Genomic DNA, 25,693 nt, shown 5'->3' with positions numbered 1-25,693 from the left:
GGAAGTATTCTAGACAACAGGTTGAGGATGTGAAGGTCAGGGAAGTTTGGAAGTATAGAGAGAGATTGATTTCAGAATAGGAAAGAGATGCACGCTGAGATTAGCTGGCCACTACATTGCAGAAATCTGAAGTTAAATATGGCCACAGTCACAGTAGATTCAGCCTTTTTAAGAGCTCTCTGCACAGAATACTCTTCCAACTGTGTTCCCAATGTGCTGCGTTCCTAATTCGCCTATCTTAAAAATTCTTCAGGTCTCAACTTGAGTTTCACTGTTTTTTAAAAGGGCTTCCTCCCAACCCCAGATTAATTTATACTTCTCCTCCTTAAATTTTTCCAAAGAGTCTGTAATTCCTCTTTTGTTATACCGAGTCACACTTGTTAAGTTGTCCATAGCTGCCTTTCTGATTATTTCCGCTGAAAGCTTTAGGAAGACATTTGTCTTGTCCAGCATCGTATCCCCAGCGCCGAGAAAGTGACTGAAACACATAACATCTGGTGACCAAGATATATTTGGTGAATTAATAATTTAGCCTCATGGTGCCTGAGTGGCATTACTTGAAATAGCTGAATCCAAAAGGGGTAGCAGTAGAATATTGGCCGTCTGGTGTCCTTCCACTGCAAATAAGTTCATTTTACACATAATTTTCAGAGCCAGTTACTTTGACATAGGTGATTTATTTTGATATATAAAGCACTTTATAAGATTCTCTGGAAAATCTAAAATCATCTTGCCATCTTAATATGTTACACTATCATCATTTTACAAAATAAAAGGATTGGATTATATACTGGAAAATCTCTTCATTACATGTAAAACATTTTTGCTATTGCCTATGGTAAAGAAGATAAAAGGACAACTTGAAGGAGAGGGAGAGGTCCTAAGAGTGTTTTAGTTGTTATCTACCCACCCCAACCCCAAGAGAGGAAGACAAAGATGAAGGCGCTAAGATGATAGTTTATTTGACATATTCAAACCACTCTTTGAGTCACTGATGGTCATTATTTGGTTAGTTCCTCCAAAGGAAGGTCATACCTGTTGTTAAAATGATGTGGAGGTTAATCAACAGAGCTGCCACTTGAGAGTTTCCTCCAAGGCTGCTGTGGAGACAGCATCATTTGTCCTGAGTAATCCTGTACATGATCTTGGATGCAAGTCCACAAATACTGGGGCACAGCCTGTGTGTCACTAAAAACGACAAAGGTTTCAGGGCTGGAAACATTGTCAACCACACTGTCATGGCAATCTACGGCTCCAGGATGCAATGGTGGGGGAACAATATTTAACTGATGACCCTTGCAGAAGGAGCCTGTGAGTACTTCAGCCTCAAACACATAGATCAGCTTATCTGTGGCAGATGTTTTCTTGATCTGGTGTGCTATGTTTTTGAGGTTCTTGGTGAAGTATATTCCAGCTCCATATTTTGGGTCTGATAAGAGAAAAAAAATTAAAGATTATTATGATCTGACAAATCACATTGCCTGTTTGGGTACTAAAATGTATTCACTTCCTAGTCCTCCAAATAATCACCACTTCCTGCTCTCAAGTCCCTGTGTCTGTAGCAAAGACACCCAAAGTTGTTCACTTGTGGCAAATTAACACTAATATCATGAAAATAATGATAGCTTACATCTTAATACACCATTAGAGTTTATAGAGGAGTCTATGATTTACAAAGCATTTTTACATTGATTATCTTCAATTAATACGTGATTTGGGTAGGATCTCCATATAGCATGAAAAATCTGAGGTTCAGTGAGAGTATGACTTGTCAACTTACCAGCCGAGCAGCTAATAAAGACAGCATAACGTAGGGAAGGTTCTGTTTCTATTAGAACATGGCCTGACTTCTATAAGCTACAAATAAGGATATGTCTAGAACTCTTGAGAATAGAGCTAGTGAAAAAAGCATGTAAGAAAGGCAAAGTGTCTTCCCAATTCATGGACAGCATTACAAGAAAAATATGTCAAAATAAGAGGAATGCTGAGCATATGAAGTAACGTTAGTGTGCATGCTACATTGTTCAGGAGGAGACACTCTGGATTTTGGGGACACAGACATCTGGTTACTAGAGGGATATTCTCTACTGTGGGGCAGGGATAGGTGTGGTAATACCAACCTCAAATAGGAGGCAAAGATGAGACTTGGTTCCTCATCTACTGGCGCTTAGTCTAGGGATTTTTCCCTGTTCCAAAAGCTAATCCAAATAGATGAATCTCTAACTGAGGGATGTCAGTATTGACCAGACAGATAGAAGGAGCATTTAGAGGGTTCTAGCAGCTTCCCTGGTGTCCCTGAAATCACTCCATATAATCATTCACCTGCCCCATTAGTTCTGGCCCTTGAGACACACCCCAGTGAGGAACAGAAACCTCTCTAGATCTGAGGCTTGAAGTCACTTTACTGGGTATGAGCTAGTGTCCTGGGCCTGGACACAATGCGGGGCACTAAAACCCTGCCTGTCTGTTAGAGAGCATGGCTGAATATTAGAGAAAGAAAAGGTGTGTCCAGCTCCCTGAACCTCAGCCACAGTTGGAGGCCGACCCCGTCACATCCCAACCCCTCAGCCTGACTTCAGACCAAGCCCTGAGGCAGTTACTGAATGAACCCTGTCACAGAAAGACTCCTAAGGCTGGACTGAGCCTAGAACAGTCTAGGCTCTGGTCCATGTTCTCCCCTCCCTACACCCCAGCCCACAGTGGCCTGTAACCTGGGAACTCTGCATCCATACACATAGACAGGTCCTGGTTTGGGGGCGGCATCAGTGGGGCCATGGACACTGAGAATGGCTATCAGGCTTGGGGCCAGTCCCAGAGCAGGTCAGTGGGGTGCAGGGAACCACTGAGAAGCAGCATGAAGGCTGGGGCCAACAGAAATAGGCAGTGATCACCCAGAACATGAGCCTGGCAAAATAGCCCACAGAGAATTTCTACATGCTTTTGATCTAGGTCCATGCTCACCAGGAAGTTTTCCATTCATCAGGCATCCTTAATACTGTGATACAAGGAGGATGTGCCCTATTCCAACCACTGGAAATGAGTATTCTCCACACTGATACATATGCTTGTCATCTGTCTTCTCTTCTCTGGAATATTAAGAACTCCCAGGAAGCTGAGGGCCAAACTCTGGTCCTCAAGGTAATAATTCCTGCTTAATGCCCTCTCTACCCCTACTTAGAGGGGGAAAAAAATGAAAACTTCTTTGAAGCCATATTCTCTCTCCCTCCTTCCCTTCCATTCTTCCCTCTCTCTTTCTTTACATTTACTTGGGACATAACCAAACACTGTTTCAGGTTCTAGAGCAGCACTGAACAATAGAAGTGTAATGGAGGGCTTCCCTGGTGGCGCAGTAGTTGAGAGTCTGCCTGCTGATGCAGGGGACACGGGTTCGTGCCCTGGTCTGGGAAGATCCCACATGCCGCGGAGCGGCTGGGCCCGTGAGCCATGGCCGCTGAGCCTGCGCGTCCGGAGCCTGTGCTCCGCAACGGGAGAGACCACAACAGTGAGAGGCCCGCGTACCGCAAAAAAAAAAAAAGAAATGTAATGGAAGCCACATATGTAATTTAAAATTTTCTAGTCGCTGCATTAAAAAAGGTAAAATTAATAATATATTTTTTAACCTATTATATCTAAAATGTTATCATTTCAACATGTAATCAACATAAAAATTACTGAGATATTTTTTCTTTCCTTTGGCAGTGGTCTTTAAAATCCAGTCTGTATTTGATACTCACAGCACATCTCAATTCAGATTAACCACATTTTAAGTGCTCAATATCCACATGTGGCCAGTGGCTACCATGATGGACTTGAGCTTCAAAAGTGGCTAAGACATGTTCACAAAGAGAACTCCCCACATGTAAACAGATAAAATACAGTACAATTTTATGTGGCAAGAAAATATTTTGAGATCAAATTCAAAGATTTCTTTTTTGGGGGTTTCTTCTTGCTCCTCGTTCCTCTACCCATTGAGTTCTTGCTACTTATCACCTCAGAGGCAAAAAGAATAAAATTTAGAACAAACTCAATTGAATATACATATATATGATATATACATGTATGTATACATAAATAACAAAATTATTTTTAATCAAGCAGAGAATATAGTCATAAAAGTCTGGCTTTCAGAGTTAGGTTTTCTGAGAGAGAAAAAGGAGGTTTTTTTGAACCAAAAGGCTAAAAGCCTGAAGAATTTAGAGCATGGAGTTTATACCATATATGAGAGAGGAAAGAATACAAGATATTCTAAAGCAGTTTTCTCACTTCAAGATAAAAGTTTTGGGCTTCTGTGGTGGCGCAGTGGTTAAGAATCCGCCTGTCAATGCAGGGGACACGGGTTCGAGCCCTGGTCCTGGAAGATCCCACATGCTGTGGAGCAATTAAGCCTGTGCACCACAACTACTGAGCCTGTGCTCCAGAGCCCGCGAGCCACAACTACTGTGGCCACGTGCCACAACTACTGAAGCCCGCACGCCTAGAGCCCGTTCTCCGCAACAAGAGAAGCCACCGCAATGAGAAGCCTGCACGCCACAACAAAGAGTAGCCCCTGCTCGCTGCAACTAGAGAAAGCCTGCACGCAGCAACAAAGACCCAACTCAGCCAAAACTAAATAAATAAATAAGTTAATTTAAAAAAGAAAGATAAAAGTTTTTCCTTCTACCTGGTAGTAAGAGAAGAATCAGAGAGGACATGACTAGAACTCTTGGGGACTCTGAGAACTTGCTTACTTTACTGCCTCACTCCCTTGAAAGAGCCCTGGGAACCAAGATGGAGCAGAATAATAGAAATCTCAGAGAAACTGGGGGGACTTCCACAGCAGAAGGGACCATTGCCTGACCCCGCTGAGTGCAGCCCCTCACCCAGCCTGGCACTTGAGTGGAAAGTAGCAATAGCTGGGAAGATGTCCAGAACAGGTGAGGACAGCCCCCCTCAAGAGCCCGCATTTCAACTTGGAGGATGAGCACACTCAAAAGTTTCCTGTGCTGCAGGAGGCGCACAGACCTGGCCAGGAAACGATTTCCCCCGGCATGAAAAACAGAGCAGCCTGTGTAGACACTACCTAAGAGCAAAGGGCGTTGGAAATTTAAGTCTGGGAAGGTGCTAATAACCAAAGCCCAGGGTGGCTTACCTACCAGAGGACACTGGGGGCAGAGGACAGATGGGGGGCCATAAGCTAGACCACCCTCCCCACAATGCCTGTCTACCATCTAGAGCAATCTCAAGGATATTAGGAGAAGAAAGGGCAAAGCCTTGCAGGAACTGAGTTTAAACACCAAATGGGGACTTCCCTGGTGGTCCAGCAGCTAAGACTCCGTGCTCCCAATGCAGGGGGCCTGGGTTCAATCCCTGGTCAGGGAACTAGATCCCACATGCCACAACTAAGAGTTCGCATGCTGCAACTAAAAGATCCCACATGCCGCAACTAAGACCAGATGCAGCTAAATAAATAAATAAATAAATAAATAAATAAATATTTTTTAAAAACCAACCCAAATGGACTAAGAAAACTCTGAAAATGACTGAGTTCATCCTGAACTGTCAAGATGGAGTTTTCCATATCTGTGGACATGGGTGCATGAAAGCTAAAGTTCAGTTATAGAACCATAAAGAAAACAAGTCCCACACCTGAGATGTGTGGGACTGTAAATTTTTGTACTTGTTAGATTTACAGATGTAACAAAGCAATGAAGGAAGTACAGGAGCACACAGGGAAGCAAATTGCTGGGCCTGCAGGAGCTGCAGAAGGTGTCAAACAGGAGATGCCATTTGAACTATATCTTGAAGAAGGAAGAGGAGTTCGCAGGACTAGAAAGGGTGAGGACAGAAGGCATTCCACATGGAAAGGCACAGAGGCATGAAAGCATACAGCACGTATTTAGGAAGCTCTAAGAAGTTCACAGCTAGTGTGTTGAGGAATATAGTAAGCGATAAGCTGGTGAAATAACGTGGGTCCAAGGCCTTAAATACTCTGCTAAGGAGTTTGGGTTTTTTACCTTGTAGGCAACTAAAAATGCAGATGTTAAATGGGCGTGTAACTTTTTAGCATGCTAATTCTGGTAGCAGAGTAAAGGACGGGTCAGATGGTTTTGAGGCAAGGAAAGGACCAGGTAATGGTCTAGGCTTAGGGGAAGATGAACTAAAGCAGTAGGAACAGAGAGGTAAGTCTGGACTGAGAATTTTATTGAGAATCACTAGAACTGCATGACTGCCTCAATATGAGAGTGAGAGAAAGGAAGGAATGGAGGATGATAAAGTTTCCAGCCTAGGAGACCTGGTAGATGGATGGGGGTATTAGCCAGTTTAATGAATATGGGAGGTGGGGTGGGGGGATCCCCTTTCTTAAGGAAAAGTATGGCCAAGAAAAGCATTCAGTTTGAGGTGGCTATGGGACATCTAGGTAGAGAAGTCCAAAAGACAGAAATATGGGCCTGCAGGTCCGGAGAAACGTAGGGGGTTAGAGTTACAAATTTGCAAGTCATCACCATAGAGGTAGGAGTTGAAGTCATGGGGTATAATCACGCGGGGGGACATTGTAGAGGAAAAAGAGCGAAGGTTCCTTCAGAACTCCAGAAAATACCAATATTTAAAAAAAGGACAACAGATGGACTCACTAGATTATAAATTATAAGGGCAGGAACTCTATTTTGTTTCACCGTTGTATCCCTCCCACATAGCACAGGGCCTGACTCTTAGAATGGTTTTCAATAAATACTTATGGAATGAATGAATGAATCCAATAAAGAAACTGCAAGCATGCAGGCACATTCTTGCTGCATTCATCCAAGTCTTACAAGCAAGAGATGAATTCAGAATAGAACTGGCTAGAATGCAAGAAAGATAGAAAAAAATAAATAAAGCTTTGTTAATAGAAGCCCCCTCTACCAACACATGGCATCTAAGTTTACTGAGAGTCCCATAATTTGGAACCATGCAGGTGTGAAAAAGCCAGGAGCCTTTACACTCCAAATGAAAACTAGGTTAAAAAAAATGAGTTGCTCAGTGGTGACAAAACTGATGTCTCCAGGGTTTCTCAGGCACGTTCAGTTAAACGTTCTCACCAGACACATTGGCACAGGTCACATTATGAGTATTATCTCCCCACTGAGTCTGAATTGCCTGAATTCCCTCAAGGCAGTAGCTGTTAAGCTAATGGCTAGGGAAGTGGGCAGAGCACAGAGGCCAGTAGGTAAAAGACCAGAATCTTGAGGCTTAAAGACTAGATGGAGACAAGATATTTGGCTGGGTTAAAAAGACACAAACATGACCAGAAACAAACAGGCCTCATGCTGCTTAGTTTTTAAAGGAATCGTATGGCTGAAAAAAACTACAAGTCCAGCTATCAGTAGCCTGGGAGCATTCTAGATCCCTAGGGCAATCCATAGACCCCTGGTAGGCAGTTCACCTAGAAATAACCAAGGGCAGCAATACGTAAGGAAGATTTTTCCCAGAGTGCAAAACAAAGGTCTTACTCCACTCCCAGAATAGAATACTATACCGGTCCAGCAGCACGTGGTTAGTGGTATAGACCAGTGACTTGTGTGTTTTCCTTTCTCCCCTTTCGAACTGGGAGTTTCTATTGCGGTTTTCCTGCTCCCTCTAATATCATTGTGTAATGAATGTATTAGGACAATTACCTTGCCTCTAAGCTTTAAGAAAGTACTGTCTGGACTTGAGGCTAATGATAAGCTAAGATGAGACTTTGGGACAGTCTTCCTTGGGAGGATGGTGTGTGTCTTAGCTACTTGGGGAAGAAATATGTGCACAGATGTTGGGTAGGCAATTAGCAGTGTCTACCACAGAACTGAAAAGACGGCACTCGCTGGATTTGAAAAATATGAGGATTGTGATGTTCTTAGAGTAGTTTAAGTCGAAATAGAAGGGGCAGGGGTAGAGTGCAGAGATGCCAGTTACAATGGGTTTAGGAGCAAATGGAAGTCGTGAATTTTTAAGATTTTGCCAGTGAAAGGATCATACTGATCATCACTTTCTTGGTTACACTCCAAGACTTCTTGGTGGGGATTCATTTATCAATTTTTACCCCCAGGTGAAAAATTGTTCAGGTCCAGTTTTTACCCTGGGTATTGCTTATGTTTTCTCTGGGGCAAAGAGATGATTTCCAGGCCCTTTGCTTTCCACAAATCAAGCCTTGGAGTAGGCTCTGCAGCAAGGATCATGCTATGTATTTGAAAGGTGAAGATCAAAAGCGACATATTTAATGGACCAGGCAACACCAAGCTGCCTCGCTAGTATCCTCCATGATGATTACTAAACTTCTTAGCTTCTTATGGAGAGATTTAAAAGAGAAAATATAGCAGTAAAGTATGCAATATTTTTGTACAACTGAGACATAGAAGCTACTACACGTAGAACCCCCATAACTGAGGTGATGCCTAGTTCATTCGCTGGCAGCTACTGGAAATGAAGAGGATGGAAGAGAAAAGACCAGGGCTTCCCTGGTGGCGCAGTGGTTGAGAGTCCGCCTGCCGATGCAGGGGACGTGGGTTCGTGCCCCGGTCCGGGAAGATCCCACATGCCGCGGAGCGGCTGGGCCCTTGAGCCATGGCTGCTGAGCCTGCGCGTCCGGAGCCTGTGCCCCGCAACGGGAGAGGCCACAACAGTGAGAGGCCCACGTACCGCAAAAAAAAAAAGAAAAAGGACCAACTTTATTATATTCAGGAAAATGCTCTTTTAATTAAGGGAGGAAGATTGTTTGGTAGTGTTGATAATAATTTCGTTGAGATAAGAAGAAAAAAAAAGCTCCAGGGTGCTCTCTGCAGATAGGACACAAACACAGAAAGGGGAAAAACAGTGAACTGTAGCTCTTACTGCAAACACTTTCATCAACATAAAAGCCACCAGCCACAGTATACGTGAAGGAAAAATTTTAAATATGACCCTTTCCAAATAACTTTACCACTAAATCCCAGTTGTAAATGACCCCCTTACCAAAGCAACAAATGCTGTTAGTGGTGAGTCATCTGTTGATGTCTGCTCACCAATTCCCACATAGAGTAACCCCGATTATGAGGGACTGACACCTACCGCAGGGCACGGAGTACATTCTGTGAAAGCCGACTCTGCATACCATTTTGCAGAACTGGTGTGGGACTTGCTGAAACAACCTGTGGCTCACAGGTTTCCCACGGGTTCTCTCTTCCATCATTTTCTTCCTTCTTTGGAAGGCAGCCATGAGAAGTGCATTGTCTATCTTCTCCACCTACAGCCCAAGGAAATGAAAAACTGAAAAAGAAACTGGAGAACTGCTACTTAAATTGCCTGCTACTCTGCTTCAAAAATAAAGGCACTTATGTGCATATGACTTTGCATGTGATTTGCTTTTCATACAAAGTTGCTGAGAGTCTCTCCTGGCCCCAACCCTCTCCTATTTTGACTTCTATCTCTTCAAAATTCCCTGTCCCTACTTCGATAAAAATTCCCTGAGCAATCACTGTGTGATTGCTGGTAATGAAATGGTCAACTGCAGACACAGTCTTTGCCCTCTTAAAGCTCATAGTTTAGTGAGAGCTAAAAATAGGTAAATAATTATAAGTGTGATAAATGCTATTGCGTTTCTTTTATTTTGCGTCAAGATAGGCAGATAGCTTATCTCTGAGTCTTGGTCTATGCTTCTGTACATCCTGACATCATTTCTACCACTTGATTCCAATTATACCTCTCATACCTGCCCATCCCTGCCCTCCTTTCAGACTAATTCCTAGGATTCCAGATCATTGAGCTTAGAGATATTAGCAGGGGAGTTCTTCTTTTGGCTGTAGAACCAAGTGATAGCAGATAAGTCAAATTCTTCCCTTAATTAAGTATACCTTTATAACCCACAAACCACAGTCTTCAAACTGTTTCTTTTGATCCTGAATTTCTCGAGTTGAAAGCTTTAGGCATTTCAAAAATGCATTTTCCTTCATTTGATTCTGGTTTTCTGGTTGCTGATCAGTCTGCTGCCCTGAAAATGAGTAACATAAAACTTTGTCTCAGTGCTCTGTGAGAGGGAAAGGTTTGTAAGGAAATTAAATGAGGGAATTCCCTGGTGGTCCAGTGGTTAGGACTCAGTGCTTTCACTGCTGGGGCCTGAGTTCGATCCCTGGTCTCGGAACTAAGATCCTGCAAGCCGTGCCACATGGCCAAATAAGTAAATAAATAAATAAACAGAAATTAAATGAAACAAATTATAAAAATTTGGAGGAATATATAAGCAGTTTAACTTATATGCCTCATATGTTTAGGACATGCAAGGACAGCTATAATACCATGAGAAGTCATAGGATAAAATAGGGGGTTAATAAATTTGTCCTCAGGACTTCCTTGGTGGTCCAGTGGTTAAGACTCCACACTTCCACTGCAGGGGGCTCAGGTTTGTTCCCTGGTCCAGGAAGTTCCAGATGCCGTGGGGTGCGGGCAAATAAATAAATAAATAAATAAATAAAATAATCGAGCTCAAGAAAAAAAGTTACATCCCATGGGAGGCAGAATCTCTCACAGAATAAATAAATAAATAAATAAATAAATAAATAAATTTGTCCTCAGATGATTTGGATTATGAAGCTGAGGGGATAAGAGAAAAAAGAGCATTAATATATACTCCCCCCATCAATGCTGTAATGATGATATATAGTTGTATCGCTAGTAGGAAATGTTTGTATTTCTAGCCAGGATGCCAGTCAACAAAAAACATAAGCAGAAGAAAATGTTAAGGGGTGATGGAAAATGGTATGACATTTATGTAATACTTCAAAGTTTTTAAAACTGTTTTGTATCTCTGCCTCATTTGGGTATTACAAACCACCACTGAAATAATTAACACAGTTTTACAAATAGGGAAATTGAAACTCAGAGAAGTTAAGTGACTTGCTCAATATCACAAAGCTAATAAGTACAGATCCAAGATTATAAACCTGGCTTTCACCAGTGCTTTCTGTAAGGGGCAAGGCAGAATATTTAGTAAATATGTTATTCATAGGCCACCCAACCAAGAAGAACAAAATTTGGAGATTAATAGTTTGCGGTGTCATGTCTTTCCTCCCTTCCTTCCTTTTCCCTCTTTTTCTTCCTTCTTTCCTTCCTTAACTTCTTTCCTATTTTACATTCAAGGGACAACCTTTTATTGCCCAAAGGAGCTCCTTACTGGACTAAATACACAGATGGACATATGAAAACACCAAAAAAGGCTTCTTTTCTTTCAGTTTACTTTCCATTTGACTTAAGACCAAGTATACTAAAATGACCTAATCCCTAGCACATTATCTAATTGAGTGGGCTCAATTTAACCACAAAAAGCCGATGATAAATTCAGAGAAACTTATAGAGGGCCAAGTTGTAAATCTGGAAAGCAGGAAAGCAGGAGGAACATAACTCCATAGCAGAGGAACACCAAAGCCAAGACATTTCAAAGAGACTGTAAATTAAATCTGGAGAGCAATAGCTCACATTTATAAAGTATAGTATTAGAGTTCAGTTCTCTTGAGTTCAGCAAACATTTACTGAGCTCCTATTACATGCCAGGCACTGAGCTGGGCACCGGAAACTCAAAGATCCATGAAGTCCTGCCATCAGAAACACTCACCAGGAAGGAGAACCATAAAAGAGGAGCATATGCCTAACTTCTATTATTTAAAACATACTGTTCTGGTGGATAGCTGATGCTCCCTGTAGTAATAACTAATTTCAAAATTACCCATTTTGGGCTTGCCCGGTGGCGCAGTGGTTGAGAGTCCTTCTGCCAATGCAGGGGACGTGGGTTCGTGCCCCGGTCCGGGAGGATCCCGCATGCCGCGGAGCGGCTGGGTCCGTGAGCCATGGCCGCTGGGCCTGCGTGTCCGGAGCCTGTGCTCCACAACGGGAGAGGCCACAACAGTGAGAGGCCCACATAACACACACAAAAAAATTACCCATTTTGTTAATGTAGATCTTAACCTGATTAAGAGGGGGTGAGTCTCTATGAACCTCTGAAACGCTGCTGTAGAATAATATGCTTAGTCATCAACTGCCAAAAAATGCCACCTTGCAGCAGAGCAAGGGATTTAACATGACTAAATTGCCAACAGCTAGGAGAATGGGCCAACTTTACGAATGCAGTTAAAGTAATGCCACAAGCTTTACAGGCCATCAGTGTTATTTTCTACCTTGTTCTCTTGAGAAGTGTCAATGTCAGTTTAAAGACCCACATTCACTATGTTTTAAGAGCTAAGTAGAAATCATAATCTTGGGTCTCATTCTTGAGTATTATTTTTGTCCATGTTTTTTGACATTGGGTTTTCTGTGGACTATGGATACAACATTTATTGCAAACTCCCACTCACTTCGACCATATCTGCCTGAACTATTTTTACAAATACATGGTGAAAATAAGACGTTCTCTGAAGTTTTACATCTGAATTTTTGCACTAAAGTCACTCTCCATGTTACAACCAGTGATCTTTCTAAAATACAAGTCTGACCTTGTCTTTGCTTAAAATCATTCAAGGCTCTCCACTTGTTTCAAGAAAAACTCTGAATACTTTCATGTGATTTATAAAGTCTTGCATAACCTAGGCCCAGCTATGGTCTGATTTCTTGAAAGTTTCTTTCTTTGCCTTACTAACTCCTACCTATACTTCACTTCTCCATTTGTGACACTTCCTCTGAGAAGCTTTCCCCTTACCTCCCAAGTCTGGGTTAGGTGCCTCACCTAGTTGTTTCCAGAGCACTTTCACCTTCCTGTTCATAGCTAACCTGCTTACCTTTCAGTTTCCCCAGTTAGATTTTTTTTTTTTTTTTTTTTTGCAGTACACGGGCCACTCACTGTTGTGGCCTCTCCCGTTGCAGAGCACAGGCTCCAGATGCCCGGGCTCAGCAGCCAGGGCTCAAGGGCCCAGCCGCTCCGCAGCATGTGGGATCTTCCCGGACCGGGGCACGAACCCACGTCCCCTGCATCGGCAGGCGGACTCTCAACCACTGCGCCACCAGGGAAGCCCCCCAGTTAGATTTTGAGTGGGAACAATGTTCATCTTATCACTGTATCCCAAGCACCTAGCACAATGCTTCACATAACATGGATGCAATACACATTAGTTGAATAAATGAAAGAAATAAGCCTCAATTTCCCAAGGCAGTATTTTCAATGGTATGATCTCCCAATTAGCTCTAGGGCTAAGTTAAAAGGATCTCTGCAGACCCAAATTCCCAGAGTCATCCCGATGGATTTTGCCCCATTGAATGAGTGATACTTGAGTGGACCTCACAGTACCAATGAAATTTACTCTGGTGGGAAGGCTCAAAGTAATTTTAGGGCTCCTAACACTGTCAGCAATAAATAATTGCAATAAAACTCAATTAAAGAAATGAATTAAGTGGAATGTATCTGCATTTGAATGCTCCATCTGCAGAATTAGGGCTGTACTTTTTTTCCCTAGAGCCTGGTCTTGGGTTATCCTGGGCTTTCCTCATAATTGCCTCTTAGGCAATCCATGTCATCATCAGTAAACCCAATCGTGTGTGTGTATGTGTGTTTTCATTTACTAATAATTAACCCTGCTGGTAGAAAGAGCCAAAAAACGGTTATAAAAGTTATGGCCTAACAGACCCAGCATAGTTTGCTCTCTCTCCTCTTCCATTCTATCTCTCACGCACTTACACACATGCACGCTCACACCCAAAAGTTGGAAGGGCTGACTTTCCAACTTAATTGAAAGTTACTCACCTGACAAGCTCCAAAGGACTCGCTCCTTTTTTCTTGCCATTTCCTCTTGAACTTCACACAGCATATGTTCAATGTTCATAACTGCCTTAATGAGGTCAGCCTGGGCTCCTTTAATCTCTAAATGTGCTTTTCCCGGGCTGATAATCTCTGAGATAGAGACCCATGAGGTTTTCTGAAGCTCAGACAAATAGTTATGTTTCTTTTTCCCGAGGTAGAGGATATGCATATCCTCAATGATGTGGTAGTCCTGGAGGGTCAGTATCCTCTGGATCCATGCTTGGGCCTCATCTATCTTTTCCTGATTGGATCCCATCAGATTGAGGACAGGAAATCTATTTTCTCTCTTCTCTCTGGTCCCCTGGGGGACTGAAAACACTATCATAAGCAACCACAGAAAGCAGGTGGGTTTTAAACCAGTACAGGACAAAACACCATAGCCACTGCTTGCCCTGAGCATCCTTAGCAGTAGCAGCTTCAATTAAGTACCTATCTCTGAGAGCTTTGCTGGGTACAAAGAAAATCTAAATGTACAGTTTACAGTCTCCTTGGGGACACAGAGTTTAGCTTATCATGTCTTGCCCCTGCTGTGTTGCATTTGTCAATTTACAGATGAGTTCACCTTGTAATCTCATCCTGGATGCTAACCAACTATTATTTCTTGCTGAATGGGATTTTCCGTAAACTCTTGTTACCACCAGGTTTAAAATCAAATATCTCTGAAAGCCATAGATAAAGCCAATTTTTGAAAAATTGGAAATTATCATAGTATAATGAAACAAAGAAATACCCATAATTTCACTACCTGGGATTCCTTTTTATATCTTATCTGTATATGACAGGACATTTTGCACCTCCACAACCAACACTTGGGAGTTCAGTGCTGCTAAACAATGGAATATTATAGCAATGAAAAGGGGTAAACTTTAACTATACGGATAAATCTCAGAAACATATTTTGAGGGGAAAAAGTAAGTTGAACACTTAATATTTCTAGGCATTATTCTAAGTGCTTTACATGTATTATTTTATTCAATTCTCACAATCCTATGAAATACATACTATTAGTAGGACCCATATTACAAATGAGGAAACTGATTCAGAAAGTTATTAAGTAACATGCCCATAGTTATAGGACTTGTAAGTGGTGGCCAGGGAGCTGGTAGGTGTGTGGGCAACCTGACTCCAGTGCTCATACAATTCTGCTTCCCAGTGAGTGATCTCAGGACAGTAGTGGTCATTAGCATCTTTTCCCCTGATATAGCAGTTGGGTGGTACCAGGAGCTATGAAAAAGTACCAGGACATACCTAAAAGTAGGAGGGGGAGAATGGCCTCCCTCTGGTAACAATAAAAGCCAAAGTTTTAGACAACAGTAAGAAGTGACAGAGATTCTTATACTGATGACATACTTTTTAAAAAAACGCTTGTTCTGCCTGGGAGCTTATATTATTTTTAGGAGAAAATAAAAACAATGCATGGTGATATTTCATTTATCCATCATTATTAGGAAAGAAGAGTTGTTCTTCTAGGTAACTAAATTATTGAAAACACTCAAGGAGTCTCTTCTAGCACCAAAACATAATTCACTTTAACTATTTATTAGTTAAATACTTATAATAGAAACATACTTCCCTGCCTTCCAAAATAGTTTAACTTTTCCTTAATAATCTGAGATCATCATCATTAATCATTATTAATGTCTGTTACTGTCCTGTACTATAATTCCTTGATCGATGTCCTCAAAAATTACTGAAGTAAATGGCAACGCCTGGCCCCATTTTTCAGATTAATGATATAGGGACATTTGTATGTTCCTCTTGCATATTATCCTCTCCTAAAACTCCTCCTATCTAACTTCCCTAGAGTCGCTGTGGTTTCCCAAACATGCAGTGCATTTGTTTGCTTCTGTGAGTTTTCTTCACTTTGGGTGCCCTACCCCCACCAACTCTGGCCATTGAAAATCTTGCCATCCTCAAAGCGCAACTTAGAACCATCTTGTCCATGAAGCCATTCTTGCTCCCTTCCAGTCAAAGGGCATCTCTCCCTCTTCTAGGCCACCTGGGGAGTCTGTCCATCCTCTCATTCGTTATTTATCCCCTGGCATTTGTTTAATGCTTTGTAATTTACAGAACATTTTTACATACATAATCTCCAGTTATCCTCACAACAATCTGTCATTATCACCATTTTACAGATAGATAAATAGGCTCGTAAGAGGTGCAGTCACAGGCCAGAGCTCTTCAAGTTCCCTCTTCTTCATTTCCAACACTGCTGGACACTGACTGTCCAAAAGTGAACTCTTCTAATAAAGGGTATAAGCAAATCATTTCGACCCTAATAGAAAATATCCTAATAGTTTCTATTGCTGGTTGAATGTCTGGTGTTCTTAACATCTATAGAACACTGTGGATTAAAAGACTATTTCAGAAGTACACACCCTAGTTGTCATGACACAGTTCCATCTCAGTCCACTCAAACTCCTCGACAGGAATGGAGTTATAAGACAAAGTTAACCCTTCTGCAACCAGGATTGGTTTAGTCCAGTGATCCCCAGACCTGGTTCTGCAGCAAAACTGACGAGGAAGCATTGAAAAATATACATGTTTGGCCCAGACCCAAAGTTCCTGAATCAGAATCTGTAGAGTTGGGCCATACATATTTTTGTTTGTTTGTTTGTTTTAAAGTTTCCATCACAATCCCAATGATTACTCAGGTTTGGGGAGCATTGGTTTAATCCACTTATTATTATCTGGTATTACTGAGATGTATTTTCTATGATTACTCATAAGTAACCCCATTTAGATGGCACTCCATTCAAATCAGAAAGCGTAACTGGCTTAGTAAGCTTATGAAAAAAAATATATAGACATCCATTTGTGAATGAACTACCCACACTGTGGATTACCTACTTCAACTTAGCTTCTCTCTGTTCATATCATGAAACTAGACTGAGCAAAAATAGAATCATGGTCAGGTATAGAGCACATTGGTATCCAGGCAGGAGCACAATGAAACATGTTTGGCTTATTTATTCATCTTCTCCCCTCCATTAGTTCGGATGATCAAGAATAAAATGAGCCTATGACTCTATTTCTAGATCCGTGAGTTTCTTACTCTAGATCTTACTCTAGATCCGTGAGTTTCTTACTCTAGATCTTACTCTAGATGCGTGATTTTCTTACTCTAGATCTTACTCTAGATGCGTGAGTTTCTTACTCTAGATCCGTGAGTTTCTTACTCACCACCAGGGTAATTGTTGAGACCCTGCAGCTTCAACTTATTCTTTTCCATTTCAGTGCTGAAAACCTACGAGAAGCAAAACAGAGCAGAGTCCTAAGTGGGGCTTTTAGCCACTGTCATCAAAATCCCTCTCTCTACCTACACTCACATACTTGACCTCATCCACTCTTTCATCCCCCATTTCCACTGCCACAAATCTAAAGCAGCCTTTAAGAAAGTCCTCGGGAACAGCAAGTGCAGCACTGCACTCTATTAGAACATGTAGGGGAAACCAGTATAGGAAAAATGGGGGAAAAAAAAAAAACCACCTTAAAATCTGGCATATACAAAAAATGAGAATGTACATCCCAAGGCAAAATATCATTCATTCATTCATTCATTCATAGATATTAATGCCCTGCTAATTGCACATTAGGCACTGAACTAAAGCTGTGGATATGTCACTGAAGAAGACAAACAGAGGAAGATGCTCTTGTAATCAATAAAACAAATTCATTTTAAAAAGTTATATGGGGCTTCCCTGGTGGCGCAGTGGTTGAGAGTCCGTCTGCCGATGCAGGGGACATGTGTTCGTGCCCCGATCCGGGAAGATCCCACATGCCGCGGAGCGGCTGGGCCCGTGAGCCATGGCCGCTGAGCCTGCGCGTCCGGAGCCTGTGCTCCGCAACGGGAGAGGCCACAACAGTGAGAAGCCCGCGTACAGCAAAAAAAATAAAAATTAAAAAAATTTAAAAAATTAAAAAAATAAAAAAGTTATATGCACACCATGCTTTGTTTGTAGATTAAATAAATGATCAATTCCTGTAAAGTGCTTATAATTGTACCCAGCATATTGTAAATATTCAATATGTTAGCTATTGTTATAATTATTAGTATGTGACAGTCTACACACAAAGATTTATGTATATTGCCAGGTAGATCCTTTAACATAGTATCTATTTGAAAAAACTCATCTCTCCTAGGGTTTGGAACCACCATGCCCAGGGTCTTCCTTCTTTAAAGTTGATGCAATTGGCAGTAATTCTTCATTGAAAAAGATGGTAAATAATGATGTAAAGACTACATTTTTCATTGCGTCTGAACTTTAATAATGAAGTTTCTTAACCTGTAGTACTTTTTCTTCATAAATTATATTTGCAGCTGCTATTTGCAGAGCAAAAAAGCCCTCAATCTTACCATGCTTATTTAGTACCTGGAGAGGTCATAACAGGGAGGGACTTCCCTGCCTTCCAAAACAAATAACATAACATTATCTGCTGATAAACTGACTAATAACAGCTGCCAAACACAACATGGATAAAAATCAGTTCTCTTACAAAGTCACTTAAAAGTCAGTATGTGTCACAGGGTTAGAAATCATTTAGGCAAGGCTTTTGAACTGAATGTGAAAGAAAAATGTAACTTAATCAGTATCAATAACATAGAGGGTGTGGATAACAAGCAGACAGTCTGCAAGTAGTTTGGAAAAGTAGATCCAAATGGCAAGAATTTGGCAGTTTTTCCAGCTCTGTCCACGAATGACTAACACCTCGTGTGAGGAATGTGAGGAGTGTTCCTAGTAAGGAGTTCCTTTTTCTGAGACGTGATGTCTGGCACAAGGTAGATATGCAATACATATTTGTTAAATAAACAAATGAATGACTGTTCATTGCCTTTTACAGATACTCAGTGGCACCCAGGACCCTTATCATCATGAAATACTAGTGAAAACGGTATTTCAGTCAGCTGGGGAGTTATTTACTCATCGTCATCCATGAACTGGAAATTCATGAGTGTGTGAACATAAATATCACTTTATTGTGAGCTCAGTATGGGTTGGTCTCCCTGAGTCAGGTCCACTCCAGATGCCTGACAAATCCATTTTCTGGAATGTAGGGACCTTGCCAAGGTAATGCCCCCTGTGAAGAACTGTGTAAGTTGCCCTCTGATCTTTCTGAACATACACCCCTCATTGAAAGACTTATTTAGGAAGAAAAGATGTGCTTAGCAGAAGACCAGAGGTGTATACATATGTGTATGCGCACGTCATACTTCCACATGGATATAACATAGTGTTAACATTGAAAAAAGCCTGAAGGAATGGTCAATGTTCAGGGTATAACAAATTACTTTGTAAGATAATCTTCTCCTTTGAGTTACAAAACTGAAAGCTGTATCATCTTTCAAGTTATTTTTTCTGTGTTTTTGCTTAGTGGTTCAGAACGCAGGCTTTGGGGTCAGACCAACAGACACAGGTTGGTATCTTGGCTCAGCCACTGGATTGGTGTGTACATATTAACCTCTGGTCCCATTTGTAAAATGGAGATGACAATAGTGGCTTCATCATGGGACTGAGGGGAGAATGAAGAGAGACAGCTTCTTCTTGGCACAGTACCTGGCTGATGCAACTCACGGCAACTACTGTTATTATTAGCCCCTGGGGGAGCCCTCAGACTGTGGTTGATCTTTTCTGTATTGTTGAACCACCATTTCCATTTTTGTTTGTATGTTGAAGAAAATGAGAGCCTTCTTTTCTAATTGTGGTTAATTCCTCTTACAGGGATGTGGTGCTTTATGGACAGTCCAGAGATGTACTCAGGGCACCTATCTGGGCCCAGTAACAGTCCTCTGCTGGGGGCAGGCGGGGGAACTGGTGAACTTCATTCGAATGACAGGATGTTTAATTTTGTCAAGAAGGTAAGCTGCTTCACTGGGTAATTCACCAATCTTTCAGGTCAGCTGTGGATGAGACAGTGGTGTACTGGAGCTGGCTTACACTGGCTCATGAGACCCCACCGTGAACACCTCTTTCCAATTCCTTCTTCAGTGATGTAACATGGATAGCTTGACGTCAGCAATGGAAATCAGTAAACACTACAAACCTCCCTGTGTCTAGTGAGGCAGCAAGAGGAATAAGAACCTTTACACTTGTTCCAGAAAAGAACAAGATAGAACAAGTCTGTTTCCTTGTAGGGAGAGAGAAAATGGCAACCACCCACATGGAGACAGCCTGGGAGGTGGGAAAGAGAAGGGGAAGGAGTAGGGGACCCCATAAAACTAGGAGGTTGCTTACCTTTAAGGAGCAGAGGGAAGAATAAATGCCAACAAAGGACAAGAGAGAAGCTAGGTAGTGAGGTTAACGTGGCCTGTACAATGACATTCTTTACTCGGTCAGAAGTGAGCAATTTATAAAAATTAAATTTTGCCAAGTTAGACCATCACCATGCTGTACAGCACTTAACAGGCACCATGTCTTACTCTGGAGATACTAAACAGATGTTGTTGAGTGAATGAATGAACAAACGAACAGAAGTACATTTCTAAGACATTAACTTACCTTATATAACTGCTGTTCTTTTGGGAAGATCACAAACTTTACAGTTAATTGTTGCAAATGGTGCCTGGCAAATATTAAAACTTCATTAAACATAATCTCTGCCGCTTCAGAGATTCCAGTCCCAAGGGCAGGAAAGGAAATGGAAGTTATATTTAGCTCAAGGCATTTTTCCAAGCATTTCTTCATTGCAGTTTCCAATGTCTGCAAGAAAAACACAAATTCAACATCAGCCTTGAGTCAAAAATAAGACTTCACTTACCCCTTAGTCCTGCCCATATTTTACAATGCCAGCCTCCACTATTCCTCAGGGCCATGTCCATCCCTCCTCAGAGAACAGGAAAGGTACCACTCCATAGGGGACCCATTATAGCTATAAGGTTAGATGATGAGAAATGAAAGGGCTGAGAAACTGAAGTAATTGAGTGGTCCATTTTGTGCCATTCAGGACGTCTGAGCATCGTGATTTCCCTCAGTTTATGTAGCCTTCTCCCCAGGTTAGAGAGCCAACCTTCAGTTTATCCCCACTTACCTGCCACTTCTGGGTCAACATAAAGAGCTTTAATAAAAGGAGGTAAAGGTTAAAGTAAGTAAAGCAACATTTATTTAATGTCATTAAGATCTGTTACATAATTTATTTTTGGCAGATTTACACTTCCATCAATGTTTCAACATTCAACATTCAAACTGAATACTAATGTGGGAAGGTTATCTAATAACCTTCCTACATTATACTAATATATATTATACTAATTACATATACTAATTATACTAATATATATTAGTTATACTAATGTAGGAAGGTTTTACTAATGTAGTAAAAACTGAGGGGTAGAGAGTCACTGGAGGACCAATTTGGGATTTGAGGGCTCTCTAAACAAGAGAAGACCAGAAATGGAGACAAAATACAGATAGACAAAGGTAGAAAAGGGGATTAAGTTTCTCTCTCTCCACTTGTCAGTAGGTTCCCCCTATTCAATGCATGTAATTTACGTCCCGCAGTTGTAGAGTCAGGCAGAAAGCTAAGCTCCACCACAGGCACAGACACCACAGGCGATAGATTTGACTGGAATGGTATTGGAAGGGAGATCCCAGGTCCTCCTGGAATTTAACAGATGGCAGGAGATATGGAGAGGCTGAATCCCAGGCTCAGTAGGAAAAGGCCTACAGGGTCACTGGGTGCAGTGAAGTGAACAAGTGTGCAGACTGAGGGAGCCCTGATGATTCTGTGTCTATTTGCGGTATGTCCACTTAAAATTTAGACATGGGTTAGGTGATATTTTAAATTAAACTTCTTAAGACAACTTGTGACAACAATACCTGTTTAGTATTTCAGGTATTCACAGGAGTACTAGAGAATGGGGATTATTCCACTTGACAATAACATTTCATGAATGTAATGACAGGATGGAAATTCAACAGACTACATAGACTCTGGAGATACAGAAAGATAAATTTATTTTGACCTTACCAGTTTTTGTTTATAACATTCTGAAGGCCACAACACATGGTATACGTATTTGCAGGGCAATTTAAATCCTTTTGTGACCAGGACCAACTGGGAATCTAGTGGTGTTTTAGTCATATTTTGGCTAAATTCCCTTTCTATTTCATCTCCTGCTGCTTGTAGAATTGATTTTGACACAGATGTAGCTCTAAGACCACCATATGTATATGCAGAATTAACAATTACATTCGTCTGAAAAGGGAAAAAATTGAACAAGATTCAGTGTTAAATTACTTTTTCTTAAATGACCAATTTAAATCTTTATTTCCCTGAAGAGCTTTGAAAAATACATTTGGAGATCCTAAATCCACAGAAATATCACTTAATAATGGATATAAAATTTCCAAAGCGGGATCATTTGACTGCCATGAATCTGTCTGTCCTAGTCAGAAATTAGGTAAAGTACGTAGATGATACAATTTTTATTGCAAACATCTGTCAGCCCCTTGCTGGCTTATACTCCCAATATCCCAGATTCACAGCATTCTCTATGATTTGTTTTAAGCTTTATCAATAAGTGGTTTCACTCTCTGCCCCACTGTCATCACTTTTTGCTGTTTCTCTGTGAATTTTCATTTTGTCTTACAGAGTGGAAATAATATTTCTCAGGCAATTTCTATCCCCTAAAGTTTGTGTTTTTTAAGGTAAGTAGTACATGGTGAAAGAAAGCACAAATGAGACAAAAAAGTCTTTGGAGGGAAATAGGCCTCCTTCTTGGTGGGGTCGCCAGATCCCCCTAATTCATCCTGATGGCTTTGGCTCCCTTTTGGGGTAACTTCGGTACTTCTCATGGATGTTAATGAATGTGTCACTTTGAAAGTGAAATCAGAATTTGCAAGTCGGGGGCACTGGCACCCTTTACAAATTTTAAAGTTCCTTGTGTCGGCAATAATTAAATACAATAAAATTTTAGTTAAAAGGATACATTATTCAACCAGGATGTTTCCACTTTAATTTTAAATTGGCATATTAATGACTTATCAAGTAAGTATTTCATCTCATGGGGTCCCCTCAGTCTTCTTTCTAATTGTCTTGCAGGCAATAAATGGCATTTTTTCACTTGTGATTAAGTCTATTTGATTGTGGCCATAGGAAAGTCAGATCCAGAGGAAAAATAGAGAATATAGCCTTACATTCTTTCTCTCTCTTCCTCTGCTGCAACCCTTGCTCCCTGCTGCCCCCTTCAGTTATTCATCAGTAATTTGTTGAACACCCAGTTGCACGAGACCAGAGACCAGCCCCAGGGCTACAGAGATGAACAAGCCACGATTTACACCTTCGAGGTACTCTCTGCCTGGCAGAGAAGCTGCACTAATCCAGAAATACCTAGGTTCACTGTTACTCTGACTCTCTCCCCTCCCTGTCAGGGTCCTCACCTTTGTGCCCTATGATCCCTGGCTAAATGCTAAGTTACACTTTGTATCCTCCACAGCTCCTGGCACAGAGCCATATACTCAGAATACGATTTCCAGCTCAGCTTAGGTCTCCTGACTGGTCCAGCCTACTACTTTTGATCTGTCAATTCCTCTGTATCTCTCTGATCCGTCATTCTAACCACCCAGGCCTCTTCTCCTGCCAATTCATAACTATCATAACTTGAGATCAGATTTAAAACTCACATCTTCTGAAGTAATCCTTCCTGATCTACTACACTCCACTCTTGTCACAAATGTATATACTCTTAAATACGAATTCACTTTGTATTAAGACTTTTTTGTTTATTATTGCTAGGTTGCTTTAGAAATGTTCAGATGGTTTGTCTCTCTAACGAGATTTTCCAGATAGAGAATCTTTTTACATAAAAAGAATAAAATAGATCTTAAGTTCCTCAGAATCAAAGATTGTTCTATTTCCTCATGGTGCCTAAGAATAATGGCAATAATAATTATAAATACCACATGCCAAGTTTTATTCTAAGCAGTTTATGTGTATTGATTCCAACTCTAAGATATAAGTGCTATTATTATCCTTATTTTACGGATGAGGAAACTGAGGATCAAATGGTAAAGTAATTTGGTTCAGGTCACCCAGTTAGTAAGTGGCAAAGCTAGTATTGAAATCCAAATGGTCTGGCTCTGAAATCCATACTCTTAACCTTACTTAACAAGATGCCTTCTAAACCATGTTTGAAATAGTATATGCTCAAAACATACTTGACAGGTAATAAACAGTTCAGGGATCCCCTTTGGCAGTGCAAGAGAATAAAACAAAGACTTACTTCCTGCATTTCAATGTGGCCCTGGACAATCTGGAGAGTCAGGTTGTTCACAACCATAGTATTGAAAAGGTGGGTGGCTTCTTGACTCACCCGGGACCCCAGCTCGTTCCTCCCTAGGATGACTTCTGAAACAGTTTTAAAGGCAGCAACAGTAGGGTCCTCATTGCTTACCAGGTGAATTTCTTTCAAATTATTGGCTAGCTGCATGTTTTGGAAATAATACTTGATAGTTTCCACAATGACCTGTGTACACAAATCCAGAGGGAACTGGAAAATCCCAGAGCTCAGGGCTGGAATCGCTACTGTCTCAGTGTACCCATTACTATTGACAAAATTCAAAATATTTATAATGGCTCTTTGCAGTTTATCGATACATTCCTGTCTATCCATTAACCCCCATCGAGGCCCAACAGCATGGATAATGAGTTTGCAGGGAAGCTTCCCTGCTCCTGTGATAGCTATGTCACCAGTTGGAATTTTGCCATATAAGGAAACATATCTTCTGCTCTCCTCTTGGATTTCAAGGCCGCCAACTTTCACAAGGGCCTGCGCCAGGCCTCCCCCATGAATGAGGTCTTCATTGGCTGCATTCACCACAACGTCAACAACATGTCTGGTGAGGTCATCCTTCCAGACAGATAACTCTAGCCTGGGCACCAGCATTTTTCTGAAGACTTGTAGAGACTCACTGTTACCTTCCTGGGCTGGAGAAACTAGGGTAAAGATACAGCTAAATTTATTCTGGAGGACTTCCCACAGCCGACTCTCATTATTTTTTAAAATTTTGAAGTCATTGTGATTAATGGAAATTTGCCGACTGTAGTTTTCTCTGAGAGTATCAATCTCTGGAAAAGGAGAGAAGATAAAAAATAAAGAAATGAGCAAGCGTCCCCTTGAAAAGGAGGTAATTCTACTTCACACCAGGAGACTGAGCTGCTTCTGTGCAAGAGGAAAGACGAGCTTCCTTAGGCCCCTTCCTGATTCTCCCTCTCACCTAGACCTGTAATTAGACCAAAGATATCCAAGAGTTTTCAATGGTAAGTCACCATAAAGTGCTTAGTCGTGTGCCTGGCATACAGTAAATATTCAATAAGTGGTAGCTACTATGATACAATGATGGTGGTTTAAAATTGTGCGTATCAGGGCTCATAGATTTTAAAAATCTACATAAAAATGGCAAGTTTGGGAAGACCCATGCTTAAGGCACAAGTATTAGAAAGGACTTACTTATGAGTCAAAAATATGTGGAGGCTTTATTCATAACTCATTAGCCTTCGTCAGTATCTTGGCTTGGGTTCTCCTAGAAGCTGATTCTGAGGCAGGGGTTTGAGTGTAAGTTTATTTGGGAGGTTAACCCAGAAAACACCAGGGGTGTGGGATGGGAAGAGGAGAGTGGGAAAGTGAGACAGGGAAAGGAAAGAAATGAATAAAGGGGGTGTTTCAAAGCAAATGAAGCTTTAACTCCACAGGGGGACAGTTTAAACCATGTGTCTCAGAATTATATCTGAGGTAAAGGAGATGGGATATTTGTCCAGTTTTTATCAGTCATTGGTCAAGGATGCTCCTGGGGGCATAGTCCAGCACATGGGCGGAGCACTGACAATATGACAGTAAACAATTCTCCACCATACTCTAGTTTTGTAGAGCGATTTTGGTGGAATTAAAACTGATTGGCTGGGCTTCCCTGGTGGCGCAGTGGTTGAGAGTCCGCCTGCCGATGCAGG

General features: G+C 41.3%; 1 protein-coding gene across 1 annotated transcript in view; it reads right to left on the bottom strand.

Moving 5' to 3' along the window:
• Positions 1 to 1,058: 1,058 nt before the first annotated feature.
• PARP9 (poly(ADP-ribose) polymerase family member 9) overlaps positions 1,059 to 25,693 on the bottom strand; it is a 27,182-nt gene continuing 2,547 nt past the window's right edge. Inside the window, exons 3-10 of the mRNA XM_007449703.1 lie at positions 23,970 to 24,814; positions 21,716 to 21,943; positions 20,248 to 20,448; positions 16,934 to 16,997; positions 13,694 to 14,068; positions 9,825 to 9,961; positions 9,043 to 9,217; positions 1,059 to 1,429 (exon numbers count right to left, since the gene is read on the bottom strand). Coding sequence (XP_007449765.1) covers positions 1,059 to 1,429; positions 9,043 to 9,217; positions 9,825 to 9,961; positions 13,694 to 14,068; positions 16,934 to 16,997; positions 20,248 to 20,448; positions 21,716 to 21,943; positions 23,970 to 24,814 — 2,396 coding nt within the window. The remainder of the gene's footprint in view (positions 1,430 to 9,042; positions 9,218 to 9,824; positions 9,962 to 13,693; positions 14,069 to 16,933; positions 16,998 to 20,247; positions 20,449 to 21,715; positions 21,944 to 23,969; positions 24,815 to 25,693) is intronic.

The sequence above is a fragment of the Lipotes vexillifer genome, unplaced genomic scaffold (genome assembly GCF_000442215.2).
Source record: "Lipotes vexillifer unplaced genomic scaffold, Lipotes_vexillifer_v1.1 scaffold1378, whole genome shotgun sequence".
In the NCBI taxonomy this organism is placed as follows: domain Eukaryota; kingdom Metazoa; phylum Chordata; class Mammalia; order Artiodactyla; family Lipotidae; genus Lipotes; species Lipotes vexillifer.
The sequence above is the reverse complement of the archived record's forward strand: the minus strand, read 5'-3'. Positions and strand labels throughout refer to the sequence as shown.